The 24,949-nt window shown below is 51.3% G+C and overlaps 1 protein-coding gene across 3 annotated transcripts in view; it reads right to left on the bottom strand.

Moving 5' to 3' along the window:
- Positions 1-24,949, bottom strand: part of BRINP2 (BMP/retinoic acid inducible neural specific 2) — a 52,110-nt gene that overhangs the window by 14,449 nt on the left and 12,712 nt on the right. The window contains exons 2-3 of one of the 3 annotated variants that reach the window (XM_074961003.1): positions 13,378-13,515; positions 13,188-13,286 (exon numbers count right to left, since the gene is read on the bottom strand). In XM_074961003.1, the coding sequence (XP_074817104.1) occupies positions 13,188-13,286; positions 13,378-13,400 (122 nt within the window). In that variant the 5' untranslated portion in view covers positions 13,401-13,515. Of the gene's footprint in view, positions 1-13,187; positions 13,516-24,949 lie in introns of all 3 variants that reach the window. The other 2 variants (XM_074961002.1, XM_074961001.1) reach the window with 2 other exon arrangements.

Below are 24,949 nucleotides of genomic sequence, written 5' to 3'. Positions count from 1 at the left end.
GTTGCTTTCCCTTCATCTGCGGAGCCAGGCAAAACCCAGCTCCCTCTATGCTCTGTCCTACAGGCGTGCTGGCTGCCTTTGTGGTGGAGTACATGAGCCCCCGCTGGCATGCAGCGCAATACAAATCCATGTATATATGACAAGTCCCACATGTGTGCTGGAAACATCTCCTTTGGAGGGAACCGGGATAGGGATATTGCAATATCACCTGATTAAGTATGCCCACAGAGAACTGAATAGATTAGGGATTTAGCCAGAGTCTCTCATAACTGGCAGTAACAGACTATATCTAACAGGTCTAGCTCCCTCCAATGCGCCTCTCGTATGATCAATAACTGCTCTGGCAGCCGAGAGGAGAGACTGGAATGGAAACAATTCCAGCTCAGTTCAAAGGAGGTGGGGGTGAGAGAGAATGGATGGAAGCTGCATGCACAGCTGCTATTCCAAAGACCAAGGCATGGCAAGAAGTTGAAATGAAACAAATTCAGACTGGGAGTAAGGCACAGTGACAATGATGAACCACAGGTAAATCTTCCCAAGGGATGCTCCGTCACTTTGCAGCGTAAGCTGAGACTGCATGGATGGCCTCCTCTAGGATATGCACTGGTTCCACCACACGTTAAGGACCTAAAGTGAGGATCACTGGGTGAGGTTCACTGGCCTGGGTAATGCAGGAGGTTGGCCCAGATGATTGCAATGATCCCTTCTGGCTTTCCAGTCTCTGAATCTACCCATCCCCTGCTGCTGAGGCATCCAAAGTCTTTTCACGTGTAAGCCAAATTCGAACCAGCAAGTCCATTGATTAAAAAGGCCAATCCATACTGGAAGCAACTGTTGACTTCCAGCTAGGTAGCCACCACAGCCTGGGTGGGAGAGCCCCTTTGAGTAGGGTTTTCTCTGGGGAATTGTCCTGCTGTCATAATACGACATGTGATCCGCACAAAGCAGTTGACAATTTGAAGGAGGCATTTACCACCCTTTGATCTAAACAGATTAACCCGTAGGCTATCACAGGCATTTCCCCACACCGCAGCCCAGTGAATGCTTAGGGGGACATATCCCCAGTCTCAAAGGGTTGATCGGTGGAATGGCGTGCATGTGAGAATGCTCACCAGCCAATGGTGCAACACATTTGTAGGTAGTGTGGCCAGGCTAGAAGTGCTATGTGGGCTCGGCTGACAGCACAGTGATCCCATCTGGGAATTCTGCAGTTGAAACCTTTGCTCTGCTATGCAGCTGTGTGTATCAGCTATTCCTGGTGGGCAGGGTGCTGGAAATGTTTCCAAGGTTAGATATACAGACCGGTACTCAGAGCTAAGGCAGAGATGCCAAAAGTTCAGGCTTGCTCCACTGACACCTTGCCAGAGGGCTGCATCTAATCTGGAGGAACATTTGCCGAAGTTCAGAAATGAAAAACGCATGCACACAGCTATGCTGTTTGCTTCCCCCTTGCCTCTCCGGTGACTGACAGGTGTGGACTGCTGGCTGATGGATTCCACCCACAAGACAAACTAGTAGCTGATCATTGTTCTCCTCGTGCAAGTCCCACCCTGCAGATGGTTTCAGAGAGCCTGAGCCAAAGCCAGCTGAAATCAATGAAAAGACTGCTGATGGTTTTGTATTAGCACTCAAAAAAGGCGCGTGGTGATCAGTATTATGGTAGCATGAGATCAGGGCCCCAGTGTGCTATGCACTGTACACACATGGCAATGGAGTGCCTGCACCTTAGATCTTGCAGCCTAAGTAGACGAGGGGTTGGAGGGGAACTAGATGAAGCCTCCCAAAGGGGAGGGATAGCTCAGTGGTTTGAGCATTGGCCTGCTAAACCCAGGGCTGTGAGTTCAGTCCTTGAGGGGGCCATCACAGCTTGACACAGCTATAGGTGAGAGGAGACTCAGTCCCCGGTATGCTGATGTACTTACATGTAAATATAATTGTACGTGGAGATTGAATAAAAAGGATTCGGAAGGCTGGGGCTCTGGCCTGTTAAAATCATTTGCCCTGGCACTCTGCCCCTCCACATCTAAGATACTGGGCTATAGGACACGGCCGTTCCCTGGGCATGCCTGAGCTAAGGGGACTGAGGTTTAAAATGTTATTACCCTGTAAATACAGTGTTGTCTCTAACATAGAAACACTGCTCCTATTGAAACTACAGGCAAAACTCCCGCTGACCCGTCTGGGTCTGCTTATGAATGGGAGTAGGACAGAAGGCAGCAGGGGTCCTCAGGAATACCCTCCACAGGTGTACATAGCCCCACCGCCCAGAGCTCTCAAAGGAGTGTGAGGCTGCCACCTTTGCTGCTATTCCCAGACAGGGCTGTTGCAGGAACAGGGTGGAAGGGAAGGCCCCATCTGATGCTTTGCCACACAGTGTGAGAGTCTGCTCAGCTATGCCACCTCCTGGAGGTGGGAATTCTGGGAATGGAGGGGGACAGGAAAGGAAACTAGTTTGACCAATGGAACTCAAACGCATAACCTCTCTTGGTACATAGCACCCTGGAAGGGCCGTATTACCCCTGTTTTACAAATGATGAACTGAGGCACTGAGAAACACAAAGTAACTTGCCCAAAGTCAAGCAGGCAGTCTATGGCTGAGCTAGGGATTGACTCCAGATCTCCTGGGTCCCAGCTCAGTGCCCTATCCCCTAGATCATCCTTCCTACTCAGCTGTTACCCTGTCAAAAGCCCTGCTAGTGCACAGGGGTTTATACCCACGCTTTGCCAAGCATTGCGCCCCCTCGCCCTATGGAGGGGCACCACCAGGGGGAAGGAGGTTGGCAGCATGTGCTGGTATTGGGTAATTTGGTAAGTAACATCTCAACATCTGCAGCCTGCAAAATGTGCCATATGGTACAGGCCAAGCCCTGTTTAGCAGGACTCCCACATCCCTGGCACCATCTGCACTCGCTGCAAGCCCGGCATGGAGGCAATTTACCAGCCCGCTGTGTTCCCAAACAATGGCCCCATAAACAATGATTGGCCAATTTCATTCTAATCTTTGCAATTTTTCTCTAATTAAAATCAGGCTGTGGCTTTCAGCCGGTTTAATGAAGGGTGATTGGGAGAGATGGAGGGGAGGCTGGGGGGAGCAGCCAGCCGGAGTATCTGCCATCGCTCCAATGATGGCACCCCATGTGGGTTTTTATTAGGTTAAATGGGCAGCACAACAGCCATGTCAGAGAGCGGACAAGCGCTTGGAGTTGCAGCTGTGAGACTGCAAAGCCCTGAGCAGCCAAGCATGCCTGCCCTCTTCACAATCGGCCTGGCCTAGGAATTACCACCACTGACAGCCTAGGGCTGCTCCCCAGAGGCTATTCCAGAGAGAGAATGGAGGCTCAGGTTTGGTGCTTTTTTTTCATTTCGGTCACTTGTTCCTTTCCATCACCACCTTTGGGCTGTGGGCCCAGCTCCTCTCAGGGGCCCAGCTGAACAGTGAGTCAGTGAGAGGGGTGAAGTCTACTATGCAGGGGGGTGATGTGCTGGGAAGCAAGGAAGAGGGTGGGAGGGAGAGCACCCCTGGCCGGGAAGGACTGAGAAGAAGAGTCTGTCCAGGGGCTGAGGGAAGAAGACCAAAGGGTCTGCGTATAGAGAGCTGGGAGAAAGAGCAGGGGCTGGTGTTTGGCGATAGGCCCTATTTATCCCACTATCCCCTGACTATGTCTGAGATCTGTCCTCTTCCAGCCACAAGTGTGTGGCCCACGTCTCAGCAGAAGCCTTATGTCCCTTGCCTGGGGTACCTGTCTCTCTGGAATCATGTCCCTCTGCTTTGACCTGGGAGGAAGAAACCTCCCGGCCCCATTTCCTCACCTCAGACAAAGCCTCCTTTACTCTGGCTGATGGGTCGGAGGGGCAGACGCTCCTGCCATCAGAGGTCGTGGGCTAGGCCTTGCGCTTTGTTGGATGGTTAGTGGTATGGACTGAGCACCTGTCAGAGGGGCTGGGTTTTGGCCTTGCGGTCTTGCTCCTAAGTCAGCATGTGTGAGGACTTAGGAGGGAGAGAAGCTTTATTCTGACAAACCTGTTACACCCTATGGTCAGTGTCCCATCCTCATCAGCAAAGCCCAACATATATCAGTGCTGGGCCCCCATACATCAACGCCCCTAGGTCCTGTTCCGCAGCAGCTCCCTGGCTCTCTCAGTGCCTACCCAGCTCTGCCAAAGCACTGCCACCCTGCCCTGCCTCACCTCTGGCTAAGCCAACCTGAGCATTGCCCCGCTCCCCCGAGGCACCTCAGCCTTGACGTTTAGCAGTGCCTGCTCTTCCTGCTCCCCAATGTGACTTAATCAGCACTCCCTGCTATTCCAGTTTGTGGCCATGTGCTAGCTTAGCACATGCCCCACAAGCTTCCCCCACACTCGATTCACAGGGGACCGACAGCAAACCTGAACACTGGGCTCCACCCGGCAAACAACAGCGCAAATCCCCAGTGCCATGCAGGTCCTTCTCAGAGAGGCTCTTTAGATCCAAGTGCAGAAGCTCTGTCAGGTGGAGGTGGATTAGTTTACCCTGAGTTTAACGGTTGTGCTATCAAAACAAATCCAAAGGGTTGCTAGCTGATTACATGCCTCAGAAGAGCTGAGAGACAACGGTTGCCTTAATGCATGTGGGGTTCTTTCTTCCTGTCTCTCCTTCGTCACCAGCATTTTCTCCGGAGACCTCTGGGTCCCACAGCAGCAGCATGGAGGCCAGGGTGGTGGTGGTGAAAATCAATCCCCTGAAGGCACCAGGGTTCATAACATTCATAACAACAAGCTGATCACAGCACTGGCAGCAGCTGCTTTGTTTGTTGTCAAAAAGGGCCTTGTACTGAATCTCTGCTTTTCTCTGCCTTTCAAAACCCACCTCCCTGGCTGTTAGGGTTTTGTACAGAAAACCCCCATACAGTCTTTTAGAGATAATTAGGTGCATTCTGATACTCATTAAAGTGAGAAACTGACAGCACTGATTAGAGGAAGGCAGAGTGTTAGGCAAGCAATGTGCAAGATTCCCACGCACGCAGCTCTGCCAAAGTGCTTCCATCATGACCCCTGCTATTCCAGCCCTAAGTTTTCTGCTGGCTAGAAACATCAGATGCATCTAATTGTAGGTGGATGGGAGAAGGAAGAGAACAGTGAGCAAAGGCACCCCCTCAAATCAGGACACGGGGGGGAGGAAAAAGCCCATCAGTGCCTATCTGAATAGCCGCCCGAGGTTCAAGGCTAGGGTGTTATTAATCAGCAAAAACAACTTGTGTCATCACCCCCCTCTAACTGGAATTCTCATTGTTTCCAGTACATGCCTCCCCAGCTAGAGATGACCTTCAATTAATAGTTCCCCAGGCCACTCTACTCATTCATGGCTAATGCAAGAGCTGGTTGAAAAAAAGAGAGAGGTTTTTTTTCCAGGAGTGTTTTCAAAATTTTCTAAACAATTTTTCTTCCAACGGTTTCAAAAGGGTTATCATTTCTTTGGAATATTTTGTGAAAATCTGTATTTAAAATTATTTTGATTTCAAAATTTTTCACTTTTTCCTCCAGTTTTTGGGAACTGGCGGTGGTTTGTTTTCTGTTTTTTGCCCTCTTTTTCATTTTTCCACTAAAAAGGGGAGAGAAAAAGAGGGAAATAAAGGGGAAAATGAAAACTTTGACATGTTTGGATTTGGGGTTGTCCTGAAAAATGGAAAACTTCAAAAAAAAAAGCCCCTGGGCCTATGATATTTACATGCATGTAAAGTGCTACATATAATATAATACATTGTATTATACCTTGCCTACAACAATGGGGTCCTAGTCTGTGTCTATTGCAATATAAATAATTACTACACCACAAAAAAACCTCCATTAAAAGAACATTATTAAGGTTGCAAAGTCAAGCGTTCAAAAGTTAGGAAATGCTAGAATTAAGGTTGCCTGTGTCACCTTAATTTGCCCCCCTTGTGCGTATGCTGTATGGTACACTCTTTAATTATGTGATCACATACTATTTTCCCCCCCTGGAGTTCTGTCTCCTTCAGTGCACAGGCTGGACAGCGCTCACTGAAGGATCAGCTAGCCAATATTTTGTTTTCTCCTCATTGTTCAATGGGTGGCCCCAGACCTTATTTACGGCACACTATTCCAACCCTGTCTGAAGATACAATTATTAATTTCCTCATGGGCTTCTCTGTGGTGCTTGTCACTCCAGTATAGGAGTGCTTCACAAATATTAATTCATCGTCACAATACCCCTGTGAGATATAAGGGTATTATCTCCATTTTCCAGATTAGGAGCGCACAGAGATAAAAGTAAAACCCACTAATTTTAGAGACACCTAGGGCCCAGTTTTTTTAGAGAACTTAGTATTATTTACAGTACATTATGTGTTTAAAGCGCAGCTCCCATTGACTTCAGTTGCAGCGGTGCAACTCAGTGCTTCTGCAAATCAGATCACAGGATCTCAATTCAGGCACCCAGAAAATGAGGAACACACAATTAGTGGCCCTCTGTGAAAAGCTGTGTTTAGGTGACTTGCCCAGCGTCACACAGAATCTCTGTGGCAGAGGCAGGGATAGAATTCAGTTCTCCAGGGCAGCATTTGACTGCCTTAGCCATGAGACCATTCTTTCTCTTCTTGCAATCCCCTGCCTCCTTCACTACACCCATTCCCGATTGCAACAAATGAGGCAAGGTCCTACAGGCAACAGCCTCCTTCACTACACAGCCTGATTAGTCTCCAGAGCAGATCCATGCCACATACCAAATGAGGCAAGGATTTTGTGGAAGAAAATTGTGTGTGATCCTGTAATTAACAATGGTATCATAATGCCTATGCACAAGGGTGCCAAATTAAGGTTACACACCAAACTTAATTCTGGAATTTGAGTATTTGACTTTGCAACCTATGCCATTTTTAATGTGTGTGATTTAATGGGTTTTTAAAAAAGCAAACTGAACAAACAGAAATTCTGTCACGTGGCATCATATTGACACCCCATATGATTCATTGCAGTCTGATATCACGCCCACATAAAATAATGAAGTGGCTAATATGAGTCTCAATTAATAAAGAACTAAAGGAGGGTAATATAAATAATGCCAATCGACATGGGTTTGTGGAAAATAAATCCTGTCAAACTAATTGGATATATTTTTTTGATGGGATTACGCATTCAGTTGATCAAGATAATAGTGTTGATGCAATATATTTAGACTTCTGTAACGTGTTTGACTTGATACCACACAACATTTTGATTACAAAACTAGAACGGGACCAAATAAATATGGCACACTTTGAATGGATTAAAAACTGGCTGACTGATAGATCTCAAATATAACTTTATACGCTGAATCATCATCAAGCGGGTGCGTTTCTAGTGAAGTCCTCTGGGGATCGGTTCTTGGCCCCAACATTTTTATCAATGTCTTGGAAGAAAACATAAAATCATCACTAATAAAATTTGCAGATGACCCAAAAATTGGGGGAGTGGTAAATAATGAAGAGGACAGGTCACTGATACAGAGTGCTCTGGATTGCTTGGTAAGCTGGGTGCAAACAAACAATATGAGTTATTTTGACACAGCTAAATGTAAATCTGTACATCTAGGAACAAAGAAGGTAGGCCATACAAACAGGATGGGGCACTCTACCCTGGGAAGCAGTGATTCTGAAAGAGATTTGGGGGTTATGGTGGATAATCAGCTGAACATGAGCTCCCAGTGCAAGGCTGTGGTGAAAAGGGCTAATGCGATCTTTGGATGCATAAACAGGAATCACAAGTAGGAGTAGAGAGGTTATTTTACCCCTGTATTTGGCACTGGTGCGACCACTGCTGGAATCCTGTGTCCAGTTCTAGTGTCCACAAATCAAGAAGGACGTTGATAAATCGGAGAGGATTCAGAGAAAAGCCATGAGAACGATTAGAGGATTAGAAAACATGCCTTACAGTGACAGACTCAAAGAGCTCAATCTATTTAGCTTAACAAAGAGAAGGTTAAAGGATGACTTGATCACAGTGCATAAGTACCAGCCTGGTGAACAAATATTGGCTAATGGGCTCTTCAATTGCGCAGAGAAAGGGATAACAAGAAGTGGAAGCTAGACAAATTCAGACTGGAAGTGTGTGTATTTTTAATAGTGAGGGTAATTAAGCATTGAAACAACTTCTGAGGGGTAATGGTGGATGCTCCATCACTGGACATCTTTAGGTCTTTGGGTGTTTTGCTAAAAGCTCTGCTCTCGGAATTGTTTTGGGGGAACGTCTCTGGCCTGTTACGCAGGGGGTCAGACTCGAAGATCACAGCGTTCCTTTCTGGCCTTGGAATCCAGGAATCTGCAGGGGTGGAACCCTTCGCTCCCCAGCATAGATCTCTGCCGCTGGAGCTGATGGAGGAACTCTAGTAGCAGTAGTAGGTGGATAGCAGTATTATTAGCCTCTTTCTGGAGCAGAACTAGAAGAGGGGGATGGGACAACTTGCCAGTAGGTTTCACAGCTATTTGCTGACAGCAGAGGAATGATATGGTTCAGGAATCTTGGGTTCCATTCCAGGCTCTGGAGGGGTGTGCGCTCCAGTGGGCACAGTCTTTTCTGCATCTGTTTCCACACCTCCCCAAGCTTGACTGTTCTGTACCGTTCCCTCCAATCTGTCCCTGTCCCAGTCCTGTTTCTTCCCCACTCCTGGCTCCTGATTCCAGTTCAGTTTGCCCCACATCGCTAGTCCCAGTCTCCACTCTCAGGCCTCTCATTCCAGTCCCAGTCTCCTTGCCCAGCCAGTCTGAGTCCACCTCTCTCAACTCTTCATCCAGTCTGTCTCTCTCCTCTGGCTTTAGCCTCCAGTCAGCCCCTGCCAACCTGCTCACCTTCCCTGTCCCCAGTGGCTCTCTGACCCAGCTCATCATCTGATCTCAGTTCCCCCTCACACCCACTGGTTCCCAGTCTCTCCCTCATTTCCTTCTTCAGCTCCAGTCTTTCCTGGCTCCCACTCCAGTTTCCTTGCCTAGCCACTCCCAGCCTGCCCCCACCCCCACCCCAACTACCAGTCACATTTCCCCTCCCCTCTAGTCCCAGTCTCCTCCCAAGGCTCCTGGTCCCAATCTACTCCCTCAGGTCTGCCTCTTGTCCCCTCTGTATTCGAACCAGGCAGCTGCCTCCGCCATGGGGGGTAGGCCCAGCAGGGAGGTCACAGAGAGCACAGGGGAGCCCAGATCCCTGCCCTCAGTTCCAGTGCCCATTCTGGCTGGGCCCGGCCTGTGGCAGCCCAGAGCTGCAATTGCAGCAAAAGTCTTGCTCGGCCCCAGGTTGGCGCATGCTCAGCGTGGATGAAATCTTCAGGGAATTTACCTTTGAAGTACTAGCCAGTCTCTATACAGTACCTCTAGGGAGGAGGGGGTAGATTAGATTGGTCTCCGTGGATTCTGTGCTAGCTCCCATTGTGAGGGTTGCTTGGGGTTTGTGACACAGACTCCTGCTGGTTCAGAACTAAACAAAGACCCACCAGAGTCTTTTCCCATAGGCCACCACATTGTTCCTGGGGTTATGACTTTGGGTCGCCTCTTACCACAGTCTGCCTGAGGGCTGGGGCGGGGGGAGTCAGTTCCATCACCCCCAAGCCCATGTGCTTCCCAACACTCCTGTCCATTTACTCCAGATGTCTGGGGCGAGCCGTAGCTGAACCAGGCAGGAAAATAGGTCCTCAGAAGAGCTATTTAAGGGTGAAATCCACAGCCCTCTGTGCAGGAGACCAGCCCAATGCCTAGGCACCACTGAAGCCTGAGGACTTAAGCAGGGCTAAAAGGGAGGTACAGGCCCTGTCCGTTTCACCCCCGATTTGAGGAAGTCAGGGATTCCCTGTGCCAATGGGGAATCCAGCTGAGCTTCCAGCGGGTGACCAGACAGACACACAAAACACCACCCAGATTTCACTTCCCCAACAATTTTGTGCTCATGCTTCCCCAGTGAGCAATGTCCTCTCCAACAGCCACACAGCCCTGTGTCCCCTACCCTCTGTACATTGGTGCTAACAAGCAGCTCCCTTCCCCACTTCTGTCACCCAAATGCCTCTGGCACTGTAGTGACAGCCATGGCAGATTAAAGCGGAGTTTTCCCGATGCCAAGAGCAAGATGTTGATTGCCTTCAAATAGTCATCTTTTCTTTTCTCCTCCCTATCCCCGCCCCCAGCAGAGCCTCTCTCTGCACCTCACAGACTATCTTTGTTTTGGCAACCTGCCTCCTCTCCAGAACCTGCTCTTCTGAAAAGGTGTAGAAATTAACCCTTTGTGTGCAGCAGCAGGTGAAGATGCCTTGTCTCTTCTTTCTCTCGTGGAGGAATCCTGTGAGCTGCCTGGGTTGCACTCGGACAGAATGGGGCAGCCTTTTCCTAGTCGCTGACCCAAGGCTAGACTGGAGCAAGGAGCCATCTTTCCCCTGCCTTGCGTCCACCATGCAGGGGTCAGGAAGGATTGCAGCCCCTGTGCTCAGGACAGTGGAAGGAGCACTCCCTCCTACCACTCCTGGGGACATGGAAGGGGGAAGCCAAGGCTCCATTTCCCCTCTTCACTGATCACTGGAGCTGGCTGGGCAGATGGTGGGGGGAGTGTAGGCTAAACCATTCTAAGAGATGGTACAGGGAGGGTGCATGTGTACCCATGGAATGAATGGGGCTCTATGTCCCCCTCTAGTGGCTGCTCCACATCAGAGGTTAATGGGCCTACCATAGCCTCTCATGCTTTTAGCTTTGGGGCTAGAGTGATCAGATGTTCCGATTTTATAGGGACAGTCCCGATTTTGGGGGCTTTTTCTTATATAGGCTTCTATTACCTCCCACCCCTTGTCCCGATTTTTCACATTTGCTGTCTGGTCACCCTATCTCAGGCTGAAACCCCAAGTTGGGGGAAGGGCTGTACTTTCCCAAGCCACAATCTCTCCCTGAGGTAATACAGCTCCAGGCTGCCCCTCAGCGCAGGCCATTGTGCCAAGCACCCACCCTGGCCCGTCGCTGTGAGAATGACATGCTAACAGCCTTTCTCTGCTGCGCACAAGGGTGTTGAAAGGTTGCAGTCTGGGAGCTGGCAAAGCACTCAGGGATGCTCAGATGGCCAGGCCAGAGACATGAAAAGTGGTGTTGTTAGAGCTATCACTGTTATCCCTGCCTATAAAATGATCCAGCCCTTTATCAAAGCCCATCACGTTGCCTGACTTGCTCCTGCAAGACTCAGCCCCACAGGCCCTCTCTGACATAAGCTCCGAGAAGAACCTGTCCCTGTTTGCTCTACATATGCAAGCAGGATGGCCTATAAATAGCATGTCTATCCCAGCGCTCTCTGAAATCGCAGTAAGGTCTGACGGCATCACGGGGTTATTTGTTTTTTTTTCTTTTCTCAATCACATTTAGCTTTGGTTCAACCTGCTTGTGCACTGAGCTGCCTGCTCTGGATTCCAAGGCCTGGCTCACTACTGCACCCATCAGAATTCATCCTGCTCCTGCTCTAGGATCAGCTCTGTGCCAGCTGGTGAGGTGAATGACACTGAAGCCTCACTGATTTGCACTTGCTGGCCCAGATTATGCTGAGTACAGTGGAGAAGGGGAGGAGGAGGGCTTTTGGGAGCCAGATGTGGCCAGTTACAGCTTCCTGAATCTCTACCCCTGGACTCAGACAGTTTAGAGCAGCATCAAACTGCACCAGCTGGCTATGGCCCCATAGGGATCACATGGCAGCTGGAAACTGCCACAGGACTAGGCACATTGGGCACTCCACTTGCTGCTTCCTTCCACCTTTACATTGACATGCCCTCTGCACTACTAGGGATATCCCCGAGAAAGCCTGGAGGGCGGATTTCTGCTCCCTTGGAATCCCCTGAACAGCACTCAAGGATGGAAGATCTGAGAATCTGGGCTGTTAGCGTTATTTATTTCTAGTACAAGAGAGGCTAGAGGCTGAAACTGAGATCAGGGCCTCACCATGCCCAGACCCGATGCACCTCGGGACGGGGAGTGGCTCGTACTGTGGGCCGCACAGCCTGGCTTAAAAGCTCATGTCTGACTGGGACAGGATTTGCCCGAGTTAGTGACTCCGTGAGTAAATGAACAAACACAATACCTAAAAACCCACCCTGGGATCTAGCATCCCCAAACAGGCTTTGTTCAGTTATTTAGACAAAAGGGGTTCAATTATGCATGACAATATTTCCTTGTTAACTAGTTCCGCCTCTCAGCCGGCTGAAGCCACAGGGTGGTCAGTGGAGTAACGCAGGGAGGTTAGCAAAGGTCGGGTGTATTTGATTTGGAAACTCCTTGGGCCTAATCCAGCCCTGGCTTTAATGAATTTGATCCTTTCTATTTAAACTGCAAACCCAGGGCCAAATACCACTTGCAGACGTGTGTGTGTCATTGAGAAGGGCAGAATTTGGCTCACACTGAGTGAGCCTCTTGCGTTATCCCCAGTGGAAATGTACGAATGCGCATCAAAGCAGCAGAGTTGGGACAGTGGTTCCTGAGGATTTGCCAGGATCTGTTTGCAGTCACCCAGTTCATGGGAGGGGGAGGGGAGGAGAGTCACCCCATGGGGGCTTATGTGGGAATTAAGAGGTGAAAGGCACTCCTATCTGAGCAGATCTGTTATATTCCACTAGAGGACAGCAATGCACACACATGCACATACACACGCTAGCTCAGGGGTGGCCCACCTGAGCCTGAGAAGGAGCCAGAATTTACCAACCAACGTACTTTGCCAAAGAGCCACAGTAATACGTCAGCAGCCCCCCATCAGCTCCCACCCCCGCTCCCAGTGCCTCCCACCCACCAGCAGCCCCACCAATCAGCACCTCCCCCTCCTCCCCACACCTCCCGATCAGCTGTTTCGTGGTGTGTAGGAGGCTCTGGGGAGGAGGGGGAGGAGCGAGGGCATGGCAGGCTCGGGGGAAGGGGTGGAGTGGGGGGCAGGGCCTGTGGCAGAGCCAGGGGTTGAGCAGTGAGCACCCCCCGGCCCACTGGAAAGTTGGCACCTGTAGCTCCAGCCCTGGAGTTGGTGCCTATACAAGGAGCCTCATATTAGCTTCTGAAGAGCTGCATGTGGCTCCGGAGCCACAGGTTGGCCACCCCTGCGCTAGCTTGTCATATTTGCCTTCCCCACCCTGTCTCTCTTTTCTCCTCTCCTCTCCCCGCGCGTGTTCACCTCGCCCCTGTAGAGAGACAGCCTCCTAGGGAAGGAACACCAGCTCCCCCTCTCACCTGTAGATCCTGTACCTGGTGGTGAAACCCTGCCGGTAGCGCTCGGCGAAGTCAGTGTATTCCTGAGCTCGGTGAAATGGTCCCCGGTCGGTGAGCAGCCAGTCCAGCGGCGCCTGGCCGAGGGAGGAGGAGGCGGCATGCTGGTCAGGCACCGGGCTGGCAACGGTGGCCGCTACCAACCCCCAGCAGCACAGACTCAGGGCCGATGCCCATGGGACCATCAGCCGGAGCCCTTCAAACTGCTGCCACCTCATGCTTCTCCTGTGCGGTTGGCTTCTTCATTCTCTCGCCACTCTCCCCCCCTCGGTGCTCCTCAGGGCTTCCAGCGCTGCAATGGCATGAGGGGAAGGGCATTAGTGAGAGAGACCGACAGACAGAGAACCCACTGGTAGCTTATGTGCTGTTACGCTGGGTACTGGGGAGAAACGCATAGCGGCACATAGCTAGGTCCGAAACCCATCGGTGGCTGTTTGTTCTACCCTGACTTTGGCATTTGTCAGTGTGTTTGGTGCTGGATTCCAAAGTCCTCTCTTTACCAGAACAGCTACCATATGGGCAATATCAGGACAGGCTTGCCGCACGCTGTCCCACCAGCTTAGCTCAGCTCTGATCTGGAAGAAGCAGCTCCCATGAGTAGGGGAAATTCCTTCTCCATGACCTGTTCTGGCCTTGAGCTGTGGCCGCTGACCAGAGTGCCCCGGGTCTCAGCTATGGGACGGTGATGTGGGTGGGGTAGAGAGACACAAAGGGAGAAGGTGCAGGGCTCCAGGACAGAGGGCAATTCATGAGGTTTGGGGACAAAGCTGCAAAATGCAATACTACTTTGACAGATTCCAGAGGGTGTCGGGCATGCCACTCCCCCCAGTTTCATCCAGTTCATTAAATGCCCTGCCGTTTGGCAAAAAGGCAGCATCGTATCTGGGAAACGTTTGCTGTTCTCCTCCAGGCCCCCTGCTGATGGTGACCTTCCAAGATGGGCCTGGCCCAAAGATAGCTCCTTGTCCATCCCGCCGCAAGGCATTTTTGCAACGTGTTGCTATGCATGTGACTTCTTGGGGCAGCTCCAGTGGAGATTTTTCAATGGGCTTCCATGGATTTAGGATCTGAGACCTAGCGTCTCATCTCAGGGTGTGCATCTAACCCCAAGGAGTCCTAGCTACTTGCTTGGGGACCAGTTCCCTTTAGCATCACTGTATCCGAAACCACGCCCAGCTGCTACCTTGCTCCTTAATTGTGTGGCACCCTTCCCAACCCTCCCTCCTTTGCTGCATGGATGCTCCTACCCACTGACTGGACCTGCCATGCACACAGAGGAGTGGACTCACGTGCTCTGGATGGGGTGCACAGTCCCAAAAGCCACTATCTAGTATGTGCTCGCTCTGCACAAACCTACTGCGCCCAGCTTATTCCTTTGGTCCAGGGTTCTTATTGCTGAGGAAATGAAATGCTCAGTAACAGCAAGGGGAACAATTTGTCAGCATCGCAGTCCTGACTGCCAAATCAACTAGACAAACAAACAAAAAAAACCCAGACAGCCAGAAAACCAAACAAACCAATAAACTGTTGAAGAAACATGTATCACTTTCAACCAAGGTCAGAGCTCTGCAAAGCACAGCTTCCATTTAGGCACCAAAGTGGTTAGAAAACTGGGCCAGGAGCATCCCTCTGGGAGTGGCTGGGTGGCAAGTGCTTTGTAAAGGTCACTCTCAAGGGAGGGTGCTAAGCACTTGACAATTTGGTCCTGGGCATCTTCTTTTCCTGGGGCTGGTACCTGATGTCCAGTCCAGGCAGGCAAAGAAATCCTCTTTCACAACCATTTCCCAAGTGCATTAGCACATAGAGAAGGGCCCCTTTATCTGTCTAACATGGCAGCCTGTCCCTTTAAGGGTCGGCTGGCCCTCTCCAATTAGTCCCCTCTGTGCCATAATTAGCTGCCTCTCCTTCTGAGGAGGTGGGACTAATGGGGCCATTTGTGAGTATGGTGAACAGCTGTGCTTTGTAAAAAGAGAGAGAGAGAGAGAGAGAGCGCACAGTTGGGGGAGCAAGCTGTGGTAGCAACTGCAGAAAGCAGGTATTTCTGGCAGGGTGTGCCACCCCCAGGGTGCAGTGGAGGTCCCTGGGAGAAGCTTGTGGGCTACATGGGGAGGAAGGCAGTGGGGGAAAGCTGCTAGGAGAGAAAGAAGCCTCTGGGGAGAAAGTGCCCTGCTAAAGGAGCAAGAACTCTGCAGGCCTGTGGGAGTAGGGGTAAAGAGCAGGGAACTCCAATGAGCAATAGACTGTGAGAGAGACTCCAAAGGAAGCATCCTGGAATCCAGCTTTCTCTAAAGGAGACAGAAAGCCTTCAATATAGCCTAGAATGGGCTTAGTTCTCTGCCCCGAAGATGGATGGAAGAACAAGACTTCTGTTATCCTGGAAAGGGCCTGAACTTGAAAGGTGACCTGGCTGGAGGGCTGGGCCCCAGGAGATCCAGGCTGTTGGAGAACCAGCTTGGCTGACAACTGGGTGGTGCTGAAATAGAAGAATCCCTGCATTCCTGTGTCCTGATTTGAGGGGTTGCTCTGGTGGTGAGTACCCCCTATTGCAGTCTGCCACTAGTGGCAGCCTTTATTTACACTGTATTGGTTCTGCCCACAAGGGATCTGATACTGGAGCAGTCTTAGTGAGAGACCAGAGTCTCCCACCCATCTGGTGGCTGCCTGGGTCAGCATTTTGCTCATAACCAGATCTGACCTCAAAGCAAGACCCTCATGGCCCCTTGGCAGGGAGTGACCCAAATAAGGGGCATCCTGTGGTGGATTCAGGAGGAGGTGTGGTGAACCTGTCTTCTTACCTCGTAACAGACATTTCAGGTGGGATTTGAGTGCCCACCTGGAATGGATGCTCGGTAGGAGCTTTGCTTTGTGAGTCAGCGTTTCCTGCTTGCTTGATTGGAGGCGGGGTTGGATGAAGATGGTGAGTTACAAGGTTCAAGGCCTTCTGCTCAGCAGAATCTGACTGTGGATAGAGCATTTTCTTCCTTATTAGGGGTTTTTCTCAGGCAGAGAGGACTAAAAATATCTACAGAACAAAGATGAGTTCAAAGTCCGCACCAACACTTTTGACTTGGGCTCTTTTTTTAGCTGAAATAAATGCAGGGGTGTAAAAGTACATAGCTGGAAGCACTTGTTGGCATGTAGTTAGGCGATTAAGGAGGCACTTGCTGGCCATGCCTGAAGTTGCTACTGTCACAGTGATGGCAAGTCTGCCAGCGGGGGAGGTTCTAGCTCTGGAACAACCTTCCAGAGGAACCCAGACTCTGACTGTCTTTAGGAAACACTGCAAGGATGTCATCTTTAGAAAGCCTTTCCACCATAAGTGATGCTCCCAATTCAAACACTTTTTAATCCAATCCCCCTTAAAAAAAAAAACCCCTAAGCCAAACAGAGTTCTGACCCAGTAAAACAAGAACTGCCAGAGACTCCATGAAGTCTGCTAGGGGCTTTGCTATTGATTTTACGTGGAAGCTGCTGAGATAAGGTTTTCAAGGCAATTCCTGCTTGCTATGGCTCATCCCTGGGCTCTTATTATGGTGCCAGGAGATTTTGACCAATTAAGCTCAAAACAACAAGCCCCCGTCTGCACAGCTGCTTCATGTCTGTCTTTGGGCTTTTCCAGAAGGTGAAGTCAATCTAATTGGTAAATGACCTCAAACTGTAGATGCAACAAACACACAGGAAAGGAGCAAACATCAAGTAACCTGGGCAGATTAGTGGCTAGGGGAAAGGGCTAGGAATCGGGAGACTTGGTTTTCATCCCTGGTTCTGCTCCCAAACCAGTGTGACCTTCGCCAAACCTGTTCCCTTCTCTCTGCCTCCGCTTCCCCCATCTTCTGACTTACAATACTTCCCTTCCCCTGGAGATATATGCATGACCCTTCTATGCAAGAGCTATTCTTATGTGGTGGCAGGAGACAAAGGGATTTTGGGGACCAATAGAGCAGTGTCCCACCCCCTGAAAAAGGAAATAAACAGAACAGATATCGACTGGAGCCATCAGATTCAAGGGAGTTTATTTACAACCTGCCTCCTTAATACTGTTCTAATGTTTGGGGTTTTTTTTCCTGTCTCTGAGCATGTGGGATTGGAGTTGGAGGCTGGGAGGGGGAAGCGTCCCTGGCGAAGAGGGGGGAATCTCTTTCTTTCTCTCTAGAAGTGGCCCACACCATGTAAGGGCTTTTGATCTACTGTTCTAACAAATATGTTCCCCATCAAAACCATCTGGGCGATGTGATATTAAGAATTATTTCCATATGTTTAGCAAACTTCCTTGTGAGTCATGAGCAACATTTACAGCAGGCAGATGCTCGAGCTCGCCCAGCTCTGCCAGTGCCTCTCACTCCTGATCCGAAACCCCACTGATATGCCAGTCCTCGGCCCCCATGCAGCTCTAATAATATGTCTCCATTATTACCTGCAGCAACCCTGCCATTCCAGTGCCAGGCCCTCTCACAGCGCCGCTAATGCATGTCAATCCAGACCAGCAGCATCCCTTTGTGATGCGTCCTGGGCCTCCATTCAGCTCTGCTAATGCATGTCAATCGTAGCTTTCAACACCCCCTGCTGATCCAATTCAGGGGCCCCAGGTAGCTCTTCTCATGAATCTCAATCATGCCTTGATCTCCCCCCCCCCCGCAGCTCTCTGTCTTCACACTTCATTTTTGCCCTGCAGCACCGCAGCTCTCCGAGTACGAGGCCCCTCACAGCTCGGACAGTGCTCACCAATCCGGACCTGCTGTTCCAGCCTTGGGCCTCGTCTGAGGAGAGGTGGGGTAAAGGACGGGTCGACATCTGAACAACGCGTAGCCAAAGGAGAGATTTCCAGGGCTTTGTCACTGCAGGTCTCACTTTCACAAAATACCTCGGCTTCCCCTGGTTTAAGCGCAGGGGCAGCTGGAGGGAGCGGTGGAGGTGGGAGGACAGTCACCCTCCGCACACAGTGATGGCTGTTGTTAAACGTGGAGAAGAGCTGAATCTCTGGCCTCCCACCAGCTTCTCTGGTATTTTCAGCTGCCCATCCAGGGGATAACCTCCTGGCAACGCGCTAGCAGCTGACGAACTGCCCTTTCTCTACTCCAGCCGCCTGGGCCAATGCCACTGAAGTCAATGGAAAGACTCCCACTGATTTCAAGGGGCTCTGGATCAGGCTCTGTGTTTACTACCCCTTGCTCCTCCTCCCTCTCTGAGGGTCTGATCCTGCGCCGTGCACTCTGAACACCCACTGACTTCAGTGGGATGTCCTAGGCGCAGAGCACCTCTCCGGATTGGGCCCCTCTCTGGGGAGGAGGTGTTGAGCGAGGAGAGCATCCTGGCCAAGAGTCAGTTGGCTCAGGGCTGTTCCCCACCATTGTGGCACCAAACCTCATAGGTGGAGACTGGACTCCTGCCCCAGCTCTGGGGAACCCCCAGAAGTGGGGAGGCCCGAGGAGGAGGGAAAGTCAGATGGTGGAGCGAGACCAACACTGGGAAGATTCAGGGCAACTAAAGATCTTGGAGCACCTCATATGAGAGAGAAGCACGGACATCTGGAGGAGAAAAGGAGGGTGGGGCTCAGGGCCTCCAAAGGTGTAACAAGGAACATGTCTAGGAGGCACCAGCCATGGCAGAAGGGGGAGCAGTCAGCAAAGATGGCTCTTCCTCTCAGACATGGCTGATTTACAGTGAATCCTAGCACTTTCTGATTCTCTCTTTCCAGCCCGGAAGCAGATTCTTTCCCAGCGGCCCAGTGAAGGTTTGGGGGGAAGGTGTGTTGTTCCTCAGCCCTGCAGGCCCGGTGGAGCTATCAGACATAGAGCTGGACTCTATTCTTGCTCGTGTACGGTTGCACAAATTGTTCGCTACCTTCCAGTGGCAGTATCTTCCTTGCAGGAGGTGAAGCATGAGCCAGAAAGAAGCTGGCTTTGTTTAGGGCTGGAGTGTGAATGCCTTCATTGCTGGCAAGCCGTTACTGCCAATCTCAAGTGCCCAACCATCACGGGTCAGGCCCAGAAGGCTCATGACCCTGGTTTAAAATCAGGAGATTGAATGAAAAAAAAAAAAATCAGTGGGAGGTTCTTTCTTTGCACCTTTGGGGTGCACTCTGGCCATGTGGTCAAGCTTTTCTCCTCAACTAGCAGGGCTAGAAACTCCTTATTGAAAGGGGAGCTGCAATTCCCCCATAGTCACCTGAGTCCACTGGGCCTTCAGTTACTCAGATACAGCCAATTGGAGTCAACGCTCATCAGTGTAAGAGGTTGACTATTGGCCTTTAGGGATCCTGGGCAGAGGTTGAGCGGTTATCTCTCACACAAGTCCCTTTTCCTTGTCAGTTGAGCAGATCTGGTTATGGAGTCACAGGAAGACAATAAACGGCTGGTTGGCCGGTTAGGGTTTTTTGAGTCCCCTTTTGGAGCAGGGCCAAACTTTAAAAGACTCTGGTTTGGGTCATCCCTGAAATAGGTTGGACGTGCACTAGTGAATGAGAAACAGTTGGAGATGCTGGCCTCATGGATCAAGTCTCTGTCTCGTATTTGAAAGGTTCTGAGCCCTGGACCATTTTGCAAGGTGTAGCTAGGAGTAATCTACCCTAGGCTTTTCCATAGCACCAAGTGCCAAAATGAAATTAACCAAGGCCCTTTTTTGGCTGAACATCAGGAGGCTTTCCTAACGGAGAGATCTACTGGGCTGTATATAGCCTCCCAAAGGAATTGGCAGAGACTCCATTGCTGGTGATTTCCAACTGTCTGGGTCAAAACACTGGAGAAAGGATTGTATAGGGAAATCCTGCATTGGCCCCCGAGGATCGGACTGAGGAGCAAATACGTCAGGTGCATCTCTTATTTCTGTGGTTCTAGGGACTGATTGCCCCTCTGCAAAAATAAGAAGTGGCTGTGAAGCTCTGACTCCAAAATGCTATAGAGCTAGAACTGGATGTGTGGCACCAATTCACCTGCTCCGATTCAGTCGCCCAAACCCCTTCTGCTGCTGTCAAGCTCTGGGCTGCTGTCCTCAGTGCCCCAGCCTCATGCATGTCGCCTGGGGCCGCCCCTCTTAGGAATGCCCAGGGACCCACGGCAGGCCTGTTGCCCTAAGGCTATGCAGCCACTGCACCCAGAGAGTGCTGCCAGGGGAAGGCTCCCTCCAGGGCCCATGCTTCACCCTGCTGTTTTGCTGTTGGTTCTGCATGCGCAAACAGGGAGCGGTTATCCCCTCCTCCAGGCCTGCACTGAGCTCCCCTGGCACTGCTGATGTACCTGAATGGAAAATGTAACAAACAATTCACTACAGTGATCATCTCTCCCCTGGGGCCCAGCAACAGGAAAGAGGAGGAAGTAAACCTACAAGCGACCATATATGGCACTTGCAAGAATCCCATGGCTACTCCAAATCCCAGCTCTGCCCGGTGGCTTTTAATCTTTAACCTTTTCAAAGGGAACAGCCAGATCCCCTAAATGGAATCAGTGGCAGTCAGGGACCTAAATACTTTTGAGGATCTGGGCCTGAGAGACTGGGGGCTCGTTCCTGTGAGGTGCTGACTTCAGTGGAGACTGTGGGTGCTCTATCAGCGAGATGGAGCCCTTGCTGAGTAAGGAGTGAGCTGGGACCAGAGCTGTACTTGTGACTGCCCTCCAGGCAGGGGGGAGCTCCTGTCTCTCTGACACTCACTGTTTTCCTGGACTTAGCTGCAAATCCTCTCTTGTCATGGCTGGGGAGGAGGAAAAGAAGCCGGACAAGGGACATCAAGTGAGTGACAGAAACGTTCCAGCACTGAGCGCAACTGGCCGGGCATCAGCTCCTGTGACCTGCTGGCCCTGAACTCTGGCGGTGGGGTGGCGTGTGTGTTACACAAACAGGGTCACCGCTGTTGCAGAAGGGGATACAGAACAACTGAGCAGAGCCCAGGCGATCTGGAGGCTGCTAGACTCCCATAGGGGTTTTGGGCTCTGTTCTCCTTTTATTCACACCAGGGAGGATCGCCATGATACTCTGGTGTGACCTCAGCCTAAGTGGAAGGAGAACCAGGTGCTCAGATTATAGTGGCTCTGAGCAGCAATTAGAGCAATTCCCTCTCTTTTCACTGCCCTGCCGCCTCCTTGGTTGGGGCAGCAGGTTTAAACCCACCACGTACCGCTGTGCGTGTACCGGAGTGACTATTAACTAGCTGATGCCCTGTGACAGCTGTGAGCTCTTTAACAAGCTCGCAGGCTCTCCCTTTCATTAGCTGGGATCAGGGCGCAGAGCCATGGAGGGGAAATCAGGGCTGTGTCCTGCAGTCTCGGACTGAGACAGACAGGCAGAGTATTCTCACATAGGAAGACACTCCAGTCTCCCCAGCGTCTAGTCTTGCAGTGCTGCATCCAGGAAGGATTGTCCAGTGGTTAGGGCACTAGCTGGGGAACTGGATTCAATTCCCTCTCCACCACAGACTGACTGCCTGCCTACCCATGGGCAAGTCCCTTAGCCTCTCTGTGCCTCAGAGCCCCATCTGTACAACAGAGATCCTAGTAGGACTTCAGAGAGGCGCTGTGCTGGCTTGATTGCCTAGCTCCCTGCTGCTAAAAGGTCTAGAGCACCAGTACCCTTGTTGCACCTATGCTCCTCGCCCGCCACATATTTTCATGCATTCCTTGCTGTTCATAACACAACATGTGCTGTCGCTTGTGGAACTGGATGCTGTGGGAGGCACATGGGCAGAGCCACTGGCACCCAATGGCAGGAGATCTCCATGGCATTCCAGTGTTCCCATAAAGCAGAGAGCACCTTTCCCTTCAAAGGCAGAGATGTTCCTCTTTGCGTCTCCCATGCCTCCCCCTTGCAATATCTCAAACAGGAGAGGCTGCCGGTGTCTCGTCCGGGACACGCGGTGTGATACTGAACTGGGTCCAAAGTTCAGTGGGCTGTGATTATGCTTGTTGGCGGGCCTGATCCGAAGCACACTGAAGTCACAGGAAAGGATCCCCTGGACTTCACTCGGCTTTGGGTCGGGCCCTGTGAGAACCGTTTCTTTGCAGAAAAGAAATTTTTCTTTTCCCCTCCCATCACATGCATGCTGGTTTGTTACTGCAGAGCGGTCCTGGTGCTGGGTTGTGTGGGCTGCTCTGATCCTGCTGGCAGGCTGCTGGGCACCAGGCAGTTGGATTTGGTTGTTTTGATTGGGGCAGGGGGAGAAGGGAAGGAGTGCTGAGAGTGTTGAAAATACATACAGGGGCACTCTTTCTCTCACACACGTGCGCACACATACACTCAGGTGGATGCTTTACCCTAGAGAAGGGGAGGCAAATTTTGGGCTTGTCAATACCTCTCTTTGATCCTTTCTCTGCTTCTCAAATCGGTTCCCTCACAGAATATTCCTCCTATAAATGGATACTCTGGGTATGAGACTTTACATTAGGGCAGCTTCTCCAGGGGTATCTGTGGGCTGTCCATGGCCCAGAATGTCTGCAGTGCTGAGTGCAAGGGCTACTCCTCTCCCAAGTTGGGTTTCACAAGGGGCAGGGTATAGAGGGACCAGAATGAGGGGCAGAATTGGCCCTAGTGGCTGAAATTCCCTTCTTACTACAGCATACTCTCTCAGCCTCATAGATCAAAGCCAGGCGCTGCACATCTTCCAGGCTGCTGGTTAACATACACCTTCAGGTAGACTGCAAGGACAATAGAAATTAGAGCTTGAAAACCCTATTAGGTCATCATTCTCCCGTGGCTAGCGCAGGGTGGTTCCCTTTGCTGCATTCTCCAGTGCTTTGTCTAGCCCAGCTTTCAAATGACTCAAGCAACAGGACTCCAGCTGCTTCCCTCGGGAGTCTAGTCCACGGTCTAATAGACCTGACTGATAGGAAACGTTTTCTGATATTCGCGCGAAATTTTCCTTTGCTTAATTTCACCCCATCGCTTCTGCTTTTACAGTGTGTCTCTCCCTCTCCACCCTGGGGCCAGATCCCTGGCTCGTGTGAGTTGGCACGGTCCCACTCACATCAGGGAAGCTACACTGATTTACACCAGCTGAGGATCTGTCCTGCCGTACCTAACTCTGTGTATGGATTCCTATATTATCTGTCCCCAGCTGCACATTCTTCCTTGACACAGTGAGATGCCCATCTGTCGTCAGAAAGATGCCCCGGATTAATTTTGATGCTCTGTCACTGAGACTTCAACTGCCCTAGTCCCCAGAGGGGGTCTGTCTGTCTTGGAGAAGGAGCGGGGAGGGCTGCTGGTGTCTGGTGGCAGGAGGCATTCCTCCAGTGCCCCCCAAAAAAGAAGGGGGACCGGAGGGACCTGCCAGCTCAAGCAGCCTAGGTGCCATCTGCTGGCGAGATCTGGGCTGGCTGACAGCACCGGGTGTGGGTCAGACAGGACAGAAGCAGAAAGGAATGAGCTGGAGATAGGGAGGGGAGGGGGTTGGGCATTCTCAGAGTTGTATGCTGGGTTTACATGGGTTAGAGCTCATGTGCGTGTATAGACAGTACTCACACCAGCTCCTGTCAGCAGGGCCCATGTTAGCAAAGTGACCACTGGGGGGCGTCAATCTCCCCCCTCTGCAGGGCCAAAAATGGGGGCAGCTTTGGCCAAGTAGAAGGCAAGGCTGGGGTAACTAGGGCATTTACACAGCTGGCTTGGAAGTCCTGACCACCAGCTAAAGCTGCCCTCCCCCTGCATAATCCCCGAGATATGGGAGGCAAGGGAGGTGAATCAGTGAGCTGGGCAGGCTCAGAGCGTTTGTACCTCCTGCAGCAGTAGGGGGCAGTCTAGTCTGACACCTCTAATGGCTGTGGGTTGGGGCACCATGGCCAGGACCGATGGGATCAGTAAAGTCAGAGGCAGCAGCTTAATCTAACCCCTCCCACTACCTTTTCCTGCCATACACTTTTGCACCCTCAACACACATGTGTGCACTGAACACTCACCGACTGTCCGATCAGTGCAAACTGCATCCCTCGGTTGCTCTGCCATGCTCACCCCTGTCCCCTGAGCTTGGTGAGTTCACAGCTGAATGTTGTGCCAGAGTGCCATCTGTGTGTGCCAGGCTGCGCTCTGCAGCATCTGGCCCAGAGCATGGGAACTGAGGGCCCATCTCCATCGTGGAAACAACCGCATGGGGGTGGAGGAGGGGGATGGTCCTAGGCGCGGTTAAACTGTGGTTCAGAGTCCCGTGCGCCGTGGAGAGCCTAGTGCTACTGGGAGGGAGATGGACAAGAGGGATCATCCCATCTCTGTACAGCTGGGTCAGAGACATCCGCTGGGGCTGGACCCTGTATTTATCTGGGTCTCTGAACCACGTTACAACCTCGGAGCTGGATTCTCTCTCAGAAGATGGTGATCTGGATAAGAGGTAAACCACACAGAGGATCCTTACAAGAGCCTGTACTACCACGTTCCTGTGCCCGAGAGAACAGGCCTCAGAGGCGCAGGGTGGGGGACAGGGAAAAGAAGAAGTCAGATCTGGAGAATCTCCCCCGGTTCACCTGTATAGTCTCACCACCTCTTACAATATCCTGTGGTTCACCAGAGCCACCCTATCTTCACAGTCCAGAGGCATCCCAGCTTCGCAAGCAGGAGAGGAGGGAACACAGCCCCAGGGGGATTGCAGCCAGTGTAAGATATGGGCATGCAGAAGAGCAGGGACCTAGCTACATAGAATCATAGACTATCAGGGTTGGAAGGGACCTCAGGAGGTCATCTAGTCCAACCCCCTACTCAAAGCAGGACCAATCCTCAATTTTTGCCCCAGATCCCTAAATGGCCCCCTCAAG

The sequence above is a fragment of the Natator depressus genome, chromosome 8, assembly GCF_965152275.1.
Source record: "Natator depressus isolate rNatDep1 chromosome 8, rNatDep2.hap1, whole genome shotgun sequence".
Classification (NCBI taxonomy): domain Eukaryota; kingdom Metazoa; phylum Chordata; order Testudines; family Cheloniidae; genus Natator; species Natator depressus.
This window is presented reverse-complemented; position numbering and strand designations above follow the sequence as displayed.